This window comes from Microtus oregoni, unplaced genomic scaffold (assembly GCF_018167655.1).
Source record: "Microtus oregoni isolate MIOR12 unplaced genomic scaffold, Mior012 000006F_ref0000085, whole genome shotgun sequence".
In the NCBI taxonomy this organism is placed as follows: Eukaryota; Metazoa; Chordata; class Mammalia; order Rodentia; family Cricetidae; genus Microtus; species Microtus oregoni.
In genome coordinates, this window is record NW_024543065.1 from 18,959,263 (window position 1) to 18,974,045 (window position 14,783).

The 14,783-nt window shown below is 38.6% G+C and overlaps 1 protein-coding gene across 1 annotated transcript in view; it reads left to right on the forward strand.

The window, feature by feature from the left end:
- The window catches only part of Cep85l (centrosomal protein 85 like), a 117,398-nt gene that overhangs the window by 23,691 nt on the left and 78,924 nt on the right, over positions 1 to 14,783 (forward strand). Inside the window, exon 3 of the mRNA XM_041653804.1 lies at positions 9,385 to 10,172. Coding sequence (XP_041509738.1) covers positions 9,385 to 10,172 — 788 coding nt within the window. The remainder of the gene's footprint in view (positions 1 to 9,384; positions 10,173 to 14,783) is intronic.

The window sequence follows — 14,783 nt, forward strand, 5'->3', positions numbered from 1 at the left end:
TTAAAGAGCTCCTACAAATACAGGTAATGCCTACAGGTTGGCATTGATATATAAAATTTTATATATTTAATACTTTAACACAGGTAAAAATATAAGAAATCTATTTAATGAATTGAAGATGATTAATAGCATTGAAAAGGTGATCAGATCAGTCATAGTGAAATAAATGTCAGATAAGATATTGATTCTCACCAATGAAATTGACCATCCTTTCTCTAAAATGTACAGTGATACCAGATCTGAGCAAAGTTGAAAACTGTTAGTCTTTAGAGAGGAAGCTTGGCAGTGGTGGTATCTGTATTGCTCTTCCTATATTCCTATATGTGAACTAAGCACAGTCGTCATTGTTCTTTCCATCTTTCAGACAAAGAGAGTGAGATGCAAAGATGGGGGTGTAGTAGTAAATTACTTAGGTATTATGTACAGGGCTCTGAATTCCATCTTCAACACCAGGAAGCCAAACAAACTACCAACGAGGAAATCAAAAACAAAACAACCCACTAGAAAACAAGTCATAGGTAATATGTCCATATTCTCATTCAGCATAGGCTTGTGTAGGTGAAACCATATACTATTTACAAGAGTAATTACTGTAAGTTGGGCAGTGGTGCTGCATGCCTTTAATCCCAGCACTTGGGAGGCAGAGACAGGTGGATCTCTGTGAGTTCAAGGCTAGCTTGGTCTATGAGCTAGTTTCTGGACAGCTAGGGCTGTTACACAGAGAAATCCTGTCTCCAAAAAAAAAAAAAAAAAAAAAAAAAGAATAGTTACTATAACACTGAAAAGTATGAAACAACTTTAAGAGTCTATACAAAAAGGAAAATGGTTAAGTATTTCTCTAAATATCCATTTTCATTAATTATGTGTGTATATGTACACACATATACCTATATATTTCTAAAGCTTACAAGAAGAAATTCAAGCAAGTTTTCAGGTGAAGATGACACATTACATACACTTCTTAATTGCCCTGTGAAACTCTGCTAAAGCTTAGATAAAAGAACAAAAAGCTGTATGAAGGTAACAACAAGAAAAATTACATTAAAATTACAGGAATTATCAGATTAATAACTTCAGCAATTGTTAGCGTCTGGGCGTGATAGCTTATACCTTTAATCCCAGTACTTGGGAGACAGAGGCTGGCAGACATCTGTGAGTTTGGGGCTATCCAGGGCTACATAGTGAACCCTTGTCCCCCTCCCCCATTGTTAAAATTGTTAGCAGGCCCCAAGTAGCTAGACCCAAATTAGCATCACAAAAATTTAGATGACCCTAAGGGTCTGCAGGAGGGCATAGTGTATAGTTGTAGATTTACTAGGCTTATGTAGTGAACTCCTCATTCTAGAGTCTATTCCTTGGATGCAAAGCAGAAGGGAAGGTTCACCTTTATCTCCTTGAAGATTTTGAGACTGTCTGAAACCAGGATGTTGGAAAACCCTTTTCTCTGAAGGCCTTAGGCAAAAGGCATGGCTTTTTCTGGCAACCCATTCCACCCTTTCCTGATATTTGTCTTTTTTTCATGTCCCTTTTGTCTTTAGATGTTTCTTTCTTTGCCTTATAAGGAAAATGATGTTTGAAAATACCAGTCAATGGTGTTTGCTCCTGCCTAATTCTATGTGACTGTTATCTTATCTTAATTTTGATTCCATCTGCAAGGTAATTTTCAAATGAATTCATATCATATTTACTGGTGTGTGTGTGTGTGTGTGTGTGTTAGAGAGAGAGAGAGAGAGAGAGAGAGAGAGAGAGAGAGAGAGAGAGAGTGTGTAGTTTATTACTTAAATATGCTATGACACATTAACAGACACACAGTTCAGTCTGTAACATTGCATACAGTTTGTGAGATTAAATGGAAAGGCATAGAAAGTGCTGGAGGGTAGCCTGAACTAAACCAAATTTAAAAATGAATCAGGGGAGCTGTGCTCAAAGCTTTGAACAATGTTTTTGGTTATTTCCTTGAACAAACATTAAAAGTTATTAATAAACATAATAATGTGGCAAAGATAACGGATGGAGAACTTAAAAGTTGCACACTGTATGCTCTGTTTTCTTAGGGTTGTTTTAAAGTTTTGCTTGAAGAAGCTTGTTCTCTTCCTTGACCTTAGAGTTACTGTGTAATTCCTTCTCAAATACTTACCTGAACTGGGGAAAAATTCTGTAGCTTTTGAAGTTTTGACATAAAAGCTCAATAATTCTATAGTGAATTACTTAAGCTCAAAAGATTATTACATTAATCAGGAAACTCTAAAGCTCCCCACTGAAAGCCTTTTCTCAGTTTACCCAAGAGGACTTTAAAAATATCTCCTGTGTATTTGTCCCAGGACCTGTGGAGACTCGGTGCTATCTTCTTCATGACAGTGACCAGCATCCTTCACTGAGAAGACTGTAGTTTCATAATTTCTCAAAGCTCTTGGATTTGTCTGTGTATTATATAATAACTTTTTTCTAAAGCTTTTTAGTTTTTTATTTTTATTCTGTGAATTAATTTAAAGCAGATTTGTATTAGTAGTAGCAAATCATATATTTTTCTCATCAAATAATCACAGGGAACAGAAGCTCCTTTGATCTTTGAGGAACAGACAAATAGAATATTCTACAAAATATTTTAATAAGCTGTCTTCAGGTCTTTTGTTGATGTTATATCCAAATAATACTATACCACGTTTTATAATCCAGACATGTAACTTTAATAAGTTTTATTTTGGGCTTGATATATTCCAGTCATTATTTCTCTTTGTTAGACAGTTAAGGTTGAAGATTATCTATACACTAAATGCCAGTTCCATTTCTGAGTATAATACATAAATGTTTTTATTTTGATTGTACGTATTTTGCCTTAATACTACATGTATAAGATCAATCAACAAAGGTTAAACTGTCTCAAACAAATTACCTAACTTCTGATAATGTCATTTCAGGCAGTTCATTTATCTGTGAAAAGAGCAACCACAATAACAACAACAAACCCCCTTTGGCATACTGTAGTGAACTATGTTTAGTAGTCAGTGTTGGGTTATTTTTTTTAGCATAGTTAAAGAAAGGTAAAGTTAGAGTGAAGTTTTCTTTTTTGACAATATGCTACTGCTAATTTTCTTTGGGGATGATAATTTTATCCAATTAATTGCATTTATCTTAAAAAAGCAGTCAAATAAAATTAGCTGCTTAATCATATCTTATTAGTTGGTTTACTAATAATAGGCCATTTAATATTTTATATTTTTAGCTCATTCTGTATATTTGTATTCGAGGAATCGCTTGCTAGGTTGTCTACATCTTAGGGAAGAAACTAGGGCTCTCTAAAGTAAGGGTTTGTTAGTCATTTATTTGTTTAGCCATTGCTTAGTGTCTCCTGTGTGTTAGCCATAGCTAGTGTTAGAAACGAAGCAGCTATTTCTCCTTGTATACGTACCATCCAGTGGAGAGGACAGCAAGGGTTGTATAATGAGTGCAGTCTGGTAAGTGAAGTACACTGGGAGGTAAGGATGGATGCTGGGCAGTGGGGGTACAGAGGGTGGAGTATGTTTATGTCTTGTGGATTACTGTCTCACAGAGAGTCCAAGAAGGCAGTTGGTGCTGCCTGGGCAGGTTTAGAGGAGTGCCGTCTAGGTGGAGAGATCAGCATGGTCAGAGTCTGAGAGAAAGACAGTGCTGTGGCTTATGTGCTAATATGAAGGACAAATCACAGAAAAGCTAAACTGGATGTCAAGGGACTGCTTGTTGTATTTGAGTAGGAGTGGATGGTAACTTAATCACAAGGAGAGAGAGACAGGAGAAGAAGAAACAAGATCACTCAGGAGATTAAAAGCCATACCTTCTTCCTCTCCCTTCTGTATTTTGGACAAGGTCTCATGTATCCCAGGCTTGCCTTGAACACAATACGTAGCCAAGGGGTTGCAGGCATGTGTCATCATCAGGACTTATAAGTTTGAGATATGACAACATTCATCGTCTAACATGAATAGAAATGTCAGTGCCATACACCTGTGTCAGTACTCAGAAACCTGAGGCAGGAGAATTGTGAAATCCAGACCAGAATGGGCTACATAGAAAATTTAAATAAGTGTCATCTGTATAATAGCTAGACATCTTAAAACCAATCAAATAGAAAACCTATACATTTTTGCAGTATAACATAATTCATATAAACTGTGAAATCCTGAGGTAAAATTTAGCCATCTTACTTTTGGGCAGTTTAGTATTGTGCCTAGAGTTTTCCAGGTGGTGGAGCTGACATTGCCCACCTTAATGCTGACATGCCTATGCTTAGGAAGGGACCTTGGCAGGGGGTGGGTCAAAACTGGTGGCCTTATGTCGGGCGAGTACAAATACACCATGTAGGCAAAGCTTGAGTGATGAATTTATTGAGAGAAGGGGGAAAGAATTAGGAGAGACAGACAGGGGAGAGGGGAAGATCTGTTTGCCTTTTTAAGAGAACAGTAGGAAGAGAGTGGGGAAGGGGCAGAGCTTGTCTCTTAAACGGACCTTTTTGCACCTGCATACAGACTATGTAGTGATTTAGCACCCTGGGCTGGCCAGGGTACTGCCTGAGTGCATCCTGCTAGCTAACAGGGGCCAGCATATAATGCCTGAATCCTAACAGGTGAGCTTGGAAGCTTCAGAACTGGAGTCACACCTAGGTGATGGGTATTTTCATGAATTGAGCAATAGAATGCTTGTTTAAAAGTGGTATTTCTGAGGAGCCTCTCTACCAGGGCTGGTCATATTCTACTAGTGTAGGGTAGCATATTCCAGGTAACTTTTTTACATGCTAAGTTTTGAGAATTTCTAATAAGGAACTTCTAGGAGTAACTTCTGTGCTTAAGATCATATTCTAGAAACACTATCTGTTGGTAGTATTCAGATTTATACTAATAAATACATCTGTGAACCCAGCACTTGAGAGATAAAGGTAGGAGGATCAGAAGTTCAAGATCATCCTTGTTTACATAGCTACAACAGTGCTATCCTGGGCTCCATGAAACACTGTTTGTTTTTTTTGTTTTTTTTTTGTTTTTTTCTGAAACACTGTCTTAAATAGACAAAAGACATTTTAAAAAAGTAATCTGATAAAGTGGCTTTTATCACCAATTATTGATCTTTTATGCAATTGAAAAATCCCAGACGACTGAAGGCAAATAGGAAAGTAGCACATTGTTTGCCCCCAGACAGCAGCCAAGACTGGTGATTATTGATAAAGTTTGAATCCCCGGTTATTGAATATCTGCTGCCACTAATGTAATAAGCCAATCAAACCCTCTTAGGAGGGTTGGAGAGGTATCACGTGGTAAGTATGGCTAACAGTAGCCTATAGGTGTGATCTTGAGCAGCCCCAAGGAGGGGCTAACTTTTGGCAGACTTTCTCAGGGCAGAGTTTGAAGAGGGCTACTCCAGGATAGGGGCTGCTGCTTGGCATGTAAGATAGGGTTTGGAATGGGACCTGAGTGTGGAATGGGACCCCAAACTAGAGATTAATATGAGTATGTTTTCAAAAATCTTTCATCCTTTCATACAATGTAGGTGGGTCATCTGTCTTTCTGTTGCTTTCATTGGTTAATTAATAAAGAAACGGCTTGGCCTAATAGGTCAGAACATAGGTAGGCAGGGAAGACAGAACAGAATTCTGCGAGAAAGAAAGCTGAATCAAGCAGACGCTTATAGCTCTCCTCTCCAAGATGGATGCAGGTTAAGATCCTTCCCAGTAAGCCACCACTTCGTGGTGCTACACAGATTATTAGAAATGGGTTAATCAAGATGTGAGAATTAGCCAGTAAGAGGCTAGAGCTAATGGGCCAAGCAGTGTTTAAAAGAATACAATTTGTGTGTTGTTATTTCGAGTATAAAGCTAGCCGTGCGGGAGCCAAGCAGAAAGCAGCCCGCAGTTCCTCCTTCTACAATACACTTAATAATTTAAGTATATATAGAAAGTCGTGTTTGATAAATAGCGGGTGACTGTAATATTTCACTGTCACCAAAGCAGGTCATCCAGACCAAAAATAGAGGAGCATTGTAGTTGTATGAATACCAGATACAGTAGGATACAATGAAAGCAGTGCTAAGTGGGAAATTTGTAGCTCTGAGTGCCTACACTCCAAAATCAGAGAGCTCAAATAAGTAACTTAAAGATGTAGCTTAAAGCCTTGGAAAAACAAAACCAAAAGCAGATTATTGAAAGAAGTATAGAAATTAATGAGATAGACTAAAAATATTAAAAAGAATCTATTAATTGACCAGTTCGTAGCAAAATTAACCACAAGAATACAAAGCCTATATGCAAAACTCCCATAACATGGTAAATAGCCAAAAACTTGAAGCATTCCCACTAAGATTAGGAGCAAGACAGGAGTGCTCACTCTACTCGCTCTTCTTCAGTGTTGTGCTTGGGCAACAAGACAAGCAGAGGAAATTAAAGGGGTATAGATAGGAAAGGACTATATATGTCTCTATACATACAAAACCTTAAAATTCAGGAAACTTAGAGCTGGGAACCCACCCAGTAAAGTAGAAAGATACACAATTAACATGCACAATGAATACCCTTTCTGTTTATCAATGATAAACATATCAAGAAATCAGGAAAACAGTCTTATTCACAGTAGCCTTAAAATAATCTAATCAATCAATCCCCAGATCTTGGAGTAAACTACCCAAGGAAGTGGAGACCTCTGCACCAGATGAATGGAGAATGAAAATGTGCACACACACGACAGGATTTTATGCAAGTGTAGAGAAAGGTAAATGGTGCAATTTGCAGGAAAATGAGTGGAGCTGAAAAATATATTAGGTGAAGTAACCAAAGTAATAAAGAGAAACAGTGCATATTCTCTGTCATATATATCTCAGCTACTAATTCACATATATACGTATATCTGTCGATCTGTCTATAATTACATGAGAGTGTGTAGCATCCAGGAAGGTGACATTTAAGAGGCAAGGAAAAAAGATGAGTGTGATATTAAGGGGATGGTAGTGGATAGTAGAATACATGCCATATGCAAATGGAAGGGGAAATGAATACTGGAGAGGGGTAAAGGTGTAAGCAGAAGAACATGAAGATGGGGGAAGAAGAGGAGGTGATGATGTTAGGCCAACTACTAAGTATATGCACAAGCAGAAAAATACCTGGTAACAGATAATGGTACCCCTGGAAACCATAAGTTATTCAACAAAAGTCTTAGTACTGGGGTGGGCTCAAATGATTGATCTAGAAGGCCACTTAGGTCCCCAGAGAGATTATTTACTCACTGTTGGTAACTTCTCCACGCTGATGAAACTGTTCCTAAAGAGACTTTGTGTACTTTGCTCTCAGGATGTGGAGAAATGGAGCTGGAACAGGGCTGGAAGCCCCTTCCACTTAGCTCACTGCTGCTAGAGGGAGCTAGGCAGGCTGTGGGGGAAAGTTGTCATCAAAGTCCCCTTTAATACAGACCCCAAGTGATACATTGGCTTTTATTACTCTTTGGCCTGCCACCCAGCTCCCAAATGAATACATGGAAACTTATTCTTTCTTATGAATTCCCAAAAATTAGCTTGACTCATTTCTAGCCAGCTTTTCTATTTCTCTTTAACTTCACTTTGCCTCTGGGTTTTTGCCTTTCTTTATTCTATCAAATATATCTTTTATTCTTACTCTGTGGCTGGCTGTGTGGCAGGGTGACTGGCCATGGTGTCCTCTCCTCTTTCTCCTTTTCTCACCTCTTATTTTTCTCCCGAGCCTAGATTTCTCCTTCTATTTATTCGCTCTGCCTGGCAGCCCTGTCTTTCCCCACCTGCCTAGTTATTGACTGTACAGCACTTTTTTTTTTTTTTTGCCAATCAGGTGTTTTAGTCGGTCAAGGTAACACAGCTTTAGAGATGCGACATAAAAGAATACAACACATCTTTGCATCATTAAACAAGTATTTTATAGCATAAATGAATGTAACACATCTTAAACTGATATTCCACAATATGACACTACTAGCTGGCCAGGCAAAATGTGCCCGTGGGTCCAATAGTGGCAAGTAAGTAATGGGGGAACCACAGATTAGACCTTTTCCATTCCACATTTACTAGCACCAACTTGGTCAGATGCCTTTGGCTAGGAATGTCATAGGCCCTAGAGAGGAAGTTACTGCTATTTTCCTGCTAAGTGGACATGATGTGTCCATCAAATTTCTAAGTTTTGTGTTTGTACCCATAGGAAAGTGCTACTGTCAGCTTTGGTCAGAGAAGTTTCCCTTTGTTTGCAGTGGATAGCAATAACTGCAGAGATATAGAACTGGTCAAATTGCTGAGAATCGGGATCTGCTCAGCCAGTAATGGAAGTTCTACATCACCCACTTCAAGGCTCAGGGAATATTGCAGAAGATGGGTGGAAAGAATGTAAGAGCCTGAGAAAGGAGTGGAATGAATTGGAACACTCCTCGGAATGACATTCCCATTGCACTCTTGATCTCATAGCAATTGCAATTCCTGGCACAAGACCTGAACAAGATTGGGCCTGTGAACATTGTGTCATGTGGGGATAGGGCAAAGAAGAAGGACCCATGGACATCCCATGCCCTGTCTCTATAGACGAGGTCTCATGAGACCCCACTGCTTTCTGAGGATCTGTGGCCAGTTAGTGGTCCATTAGGGGAGGGAGAAGCATTTTCTTCAGTTGGTAGCACTGATGAAGAGTTAGTGTGTGCTCTGTAAATTATCCCTTTCCCGGGACTCTGTAGAAACTCTAAGGAAACTCTACTTATGAAGAGTAAACAAATGTAGGCACAGCAGTAGAATGTAGATGGAAGTTTCTGTCCCACCTGGTGCCACAGAGGTTCAGTCCCAGAGAAACACACAGAGGCTTATATTAATTATAAATTGATTGGCCTATTAGCTAAGGCTTTTTATTAACTAAATCTTACAACTTAAATGAACCCATAATTCTTATCTGTGTTTACCCACGTGACTTGGTACCTTTCCTCAGTGCAGCATTTTCATCTTACTTCCTCTGCATCTAAGTGGCGATTATAGACTGACCCTTTCCTCTTCCCAGAATTCTAGCCTGGTCGCCTCACCTATATTTTCTGCCTGGCTACTGGCCAATCAGCGCTTTATTAAACCAAATAAGTAACAAATCTTTCCAGGGTACAAGATGATTATCGCACAGCAGTAGAAGATGACTATGGAGGGGATCACTGGAGCAGATGGGGAACAGAGGAGAGAAATGGGTGTAGGGATGGGGTTTGAAAGTATGTTGATTATTTCTGATAACCTTAGAGGGATAACAGTCCTAGCAATTGCCTCATCTTGAGGAAACTGAGAAATAAATACTGGGAAGCCACATTCAGATTTTTACTTTGACATCTTGCATTTTTTTAACCTGTTAGTTGAAACTGACTTGGCAATCTTTTCTCATTCCAGATCACTCAACGTCAAGTGGCACACTATCTTTTAAACCTAGTCGATCATTGGTTACTCTTCCCACTGCCCATGTGATGCCATCTAACTCCAGTGCTTCAATTTCCAAACACAGGGAATCTTTAGCATCAGATGGCTCTAAATGGAGTACAAGCCTCATGCACACACTGGGAGACCACAGAAGACAGGATCAGGACTCTTCACTAGACATGAAGGACTTCAGGCCCCTACGGAAATGGTCATCTTTGTCCAAACTTACTGCCCCGGATAACTGCAACCAGAGTGGCATTGTATACACAGACGAGTTGAGGAATGAGCTGCAAAAGACAGGGAAGGGCAAGGCTTTCTCAAACCATGTAAGGACCTTTGGGCCTAGTTGCTTACATGACAGTATGGAGATGCTTAAGCTGGAAGACAAGGAAATAAATAAAACACGGTCATCAACTCTGGATCGCAAGTATAAATTTGAGAGCTACAACAAAGAGGACATCAGAGCCGCCTCCTCTGCTCTCAGGAGACAGACCTTAGACATGACTTACAGTGCCTTACCTGAGAGCAAGCCCATTGTGACAGGTTCAGAGGCTTTTGAGTCTCCAAAGTATTCAATGCTTGGCCAGCAGGCAGTAGGTGGAGTTCCCATTCAACCTTCTGTGAGGACGCAGATGTGGCTTACAGAACAGTTACGGACAAATCCATTGGAAGGCAGAACTACAGAGGATTCTTACAGCTTAGCTCCTTGGCAACAGCCACCAATAGAAGAGTTTCATCAAGGAAGTGAAGCACCAATGCAGGTAAGGCTCAAAACCTAGGGTTTGCTTCCCTCCAGTGGATCTTTTGTTTACTGCAGTAAGTATGTGACTGCCTACACCACACGTTCCTTTCTCCATCTCTCAAGTGCTATAAATTTTATATACTGTGTTGATAAAGAAAAATAAATTTATTTGAGATAAATTAACATAAGAACTGTAAACATTGTTCTTAAGTTGGTCTTGACTTTCTCATTTGTTAAGTATGCATAAAATAAAATGCTTTTTGTCTAAAGAAATGTAAAACAAAAACAGAAGCTGACATGGTATAATAGAAAATTGATTTGGAAAAATAAGTCTTGGGTTTTTTTCTGATTATATCACATTTAGGACCTGAATTTTTTCTCTATAAGTTTTTTTTTCTTTAACTTGCATACAAAATATTGATTTTATTATGGGATTTTCATACATTGTTTTTCTTGATTCTGTACTCCCCTGACCCCTGGCCCAGTTCCCTCCTATTGGTTGCCTGCCTCTTCCCACAAGACCCTTTTTGCTTTCATATCTCATATATTTTGCTATCCTCTATTTTGTTCTTTCTCCATCTTAGCCCTTTGTAGTTTCATAGCTGCTCTCATGTCTATAAAACTGAAACCGACGTTACAATATGAGAGAAAGCATGTGGCATTTGACTTTCAGCTTTCTGGGTCTGGGGTACTTTGCTTGATGTACTAATTTCAAGTTTCATTTATGTTTTGCAGATGTCATGGTTTTTTTTTTTTTATGTCAATTTTCTTTATGGCCAAGTACAATTGCATTGTCTATATGTCCTTACCCATTCATGTATTGACGGACTTCTAGGCTGGGCTCATTTCTAGCTGCTATGACTGTCAGTAAACAGAACCCAGTGCCTTGTGACCTGACAATTTATTTGGGCCTTAATTTCTTCTATAAAATGAGAAGATGGAACCCAGTTGTTGAAATATGAGTGGCGGGGCTGCATCCCCAGCACCCCGGTCGCCTGGCTAGCTTATGCCTAGAAATAACAACACACAAATTGTATTCATTTAAACACTGCTTGGCCCTTTAGCTCTAGCCCTTACTGGCTAATTCTGATATCCCGATCAACCCATCTCTAATAATCTATGTAGCATCAGTCTTACTGGGAGGATTCTAGCCTATGTCCATCCTGGGTCGGAGCTTCATCGTGTGTGTCTGCCCTGGAGTGGGGCATGGTGTCTCTCTCAGGCGTCTGCCCCCAAGAAGAGAGCTGTCGAGTCTGAGCTCACTTCCTCTTCCTCCCAGCATTCTGTTCTGTTTTCTCCACCCACCTGTGTTCTAACCTATGAGGGCCAGCCAAGCAGTTTCTTTATTTTTTTAACCAATGACCTTCCTCCATCACCCAGTTATTTGTACCATTTTTGGTAATGGTTTCTTTGTATTTAAGCTTCTAAGTCAGCTGCAATTGTTAAATGAATTGACCATCAAGATGTGTTGAATCAGTTTAAAGGAAGCATTTTATAATAATACAGCATATAGAGAAACATTATGTATTAGTCCCTTTTGAGTCTGTGGAATAACAGACTAATGAGTAAATTTCTTGATTTGGAAAAAGGTGTTGATATGATGCACATGTTTTACATATGAGAAAAAAAAACTCAGTTTTGAATCTTCCTAAAACACAGTAGAGAGAGAGAGAGCACAACTAACGGGAAGCATTCCTATATGCTTTAGAGCAGTGGTTCTCAACCCGTGGGACGTGACTCCTTAGGGGTTTTGAACAACTCTTTCACCGGGGTAGCATAAGTGGTGCGGGAGAATTGTCTGCATTCTGTCAATCATATTTTAAATAAATGCTGGTTGGCCAGGGAGGAAATATAGGTGGGAAAACCAGACAGGAAGTAGAAATGATGTAATGAGAACAGGAGAATTCTCGGAAGGAGGAAGCTGATTCCTCCCACTCCTGCCCAGACCACCGAAGCAGCAGGATGTGATCTGCCTCACTGCAAAAGGTACTGAACCACATGGCTAACATAGATCAGAAAAATAGGTTAATCAAGATGTGAGAGTTAGCTAGTGAGAGGCTAGAGCTAATGGTCCAATCAGCTTATAATTTATGGAGACCTATGTGTGAATTTCTCTGGGACTAAACAGCTGGGGGTACCTGGTGGGAGGACAGAAACCCAAACAAACAAGCCACCCCCTCCATGTTACACATAAGACCATCAGAAAACACATATTTACATTAAGATTCATGGCAGTAGCAAAATTACTTCTTATTTTGTTGCGGTAGCAATGAAAATAATTTTAATGGTTGTGGGTTACCATAACTTGAGAAACTGTATTAAAGGGTCACAGCATTAGGAAGGTTGAGAACCACTTGCTAAACCATCCAGAGACAATAATTCTGAAGAATTTTTATTTGTGGTTGAAGAAATGTCATTTGCCTTCATTTGCTTTAGGATATAGAACTCTCTGCATTCTGTACACCACTAGTCTTGGCTGCTTCCTTTGTGTTTCGATACCCCACCTGTAATACTCCAGACTGATCCTGTAGGACTGTGAGAAGGCCTTGACTTTGGTCAGGGGAGAATGCATAATTTACAAGTGCCCCCTGCATTCCTTGTTTTCAATTGGAAAACAAGGTTTTACGTGCAGTGACCATTAGATTCTCTTACGCTCACAGTGGATCTGCTCCATGGTAGTTAAGTAGTGAGTTTGGTTTCTTACATTACATTTTTCATGTTCCCTGGTCTACAGTTGTTTAAAAAGGAAGATGAAATCTTGTTTCTATATGAATCATAAAGTGGTTTGATTAGTCAAGGTATTGACAACTAATACTTTTAACATGTTAATGGAGGCTTTTCTGTTGCTTAAATGAAGATTTTGATTAAATAACATAAGAACTTTTTTCTTCAGAGTGAATTGTGAATAAAGTCTGGCTTCTAGCTTGGAAGGATTTTATTATGTTCTTTGAGATTTTTCTTATTTTCCCTGTTTTTGCATGCTGTTACGTTTTTGACTTTTGACTGAGAGAAGCAGCAGACTGAGAGATGTGACTATGTCACAATGCAGTGCCATCACCTCTTGTGACACAATAGTAGCAAGCATCTAATACTGATACGTGTTTTAAAAATTGATTTTTCTTATTATATCTTTATGTGCATATAATTTAGCATGTAATTTCAAGACATTAAAGTGGGTATTAGCATATAGCCAAACCTTTTTTATCTGATTGACCATATTCTCACACCTTGTCAAAAGACTCAAAAATAGGGCTAAACAATATCTGGTAGAAACTTCATTATTTTATGGAGGCTTCCCCCATCTTGTGTTTGTATTAGAAAACCTTGATTTTTTTACGTTACTTGCAGAAAGTACCTCTCTCAGACCTTTACAACACAAAACTCTTTATAACTAGAACGTTTGATAGTCAGTAGCATATAATTGATTTCAAATATCACCTAGGTCAAATATTCATTTGAGTATAGGTGGTTCTGATTGCATTTTACAGATAAACTCTTTACCACTAAAAATGTAAAAGGCAATATTAGATGTTAAAAAATTAGTTTGTTTTTAGTGTCCTGTAAAATTGTGAGAAGTATTTGAATGGTCATTATCTTCAAAGTTTTATTCCTTACAACTTACTCTTGTGTGATGATTAAACAGAATAAGCTCCCAGTTATAGAACGGGCTTTTTATTCCTCATTTTAATGAGCTACACGGTTCTAGACTCCTGATCAGATCAGATTGTAATTCTATTAAGGACAGAATAAAGAACAGCTAGAACTTGTTTTACTGAGGAAAAACCTTGTAAACTGACGATTAACATCTTGAAGTTGATGGAGTAGTGAGCAGTATGCTGAGAGACATGGGACTTTTCAACTGCAGTTTCACTATCAGTACAGCCAGCTCTAGAACCTGTGTGCTCCTGCATAGATAATGACTCATCCTAGGGGTCCTGACCCCCAGCAAACCTCCATCTCCAAAATATTTACACTGTGATTCATAACAGTAGCAAAAGTACAGTTATGAGGTAGCAACAAAAATAATTATTAAAATTATTTTAAAAATAATCGTGACCACAATATGAGGAACTGTATTTAAGGGTCACAACATTAGGAAGGTTGAGAATCCTGGTTTAGATGATTATGTCATTAATGCTTTATGTGTGTGTGTGATAGGAATCTTTAACCCTTGCTGAAGAGAACTCTGTTAACATGGACTCCTTTTGACAACTTTTTAACTTCTGAACCCAAACATCTCCTTTTCTACCACGCATTCAGTTTGAAAGAGCATCCTGCTAGAAACCAAAGTGAATATTGATGCTTTATATCCTTACAGTCTCTGTGGAAAGTGTGTCTAATTACATTTTCTCTTCCTTAGTAATTGCTGTATTGGTAGCATATCTTGAATTGGGCTTAAAATTAGGAGATTACAAAGTAGAGGTCTAAATAGTTTTATATTTTGTCAATTTAAGTTATTACGTTTTGGTGACTATGTTTTCCAACATAGTTTTCTGCTCCTATTCTTTTAGTAGTTATTGAAAGAAAGATATTTAAAAATTTGAAAAGGGATATTGAAAACATATTCAGTAAGAATTATAGTGTTGCTAGCTCTACTAAACTTAGTAAAGCAAATGCTAATTCTCTGGGC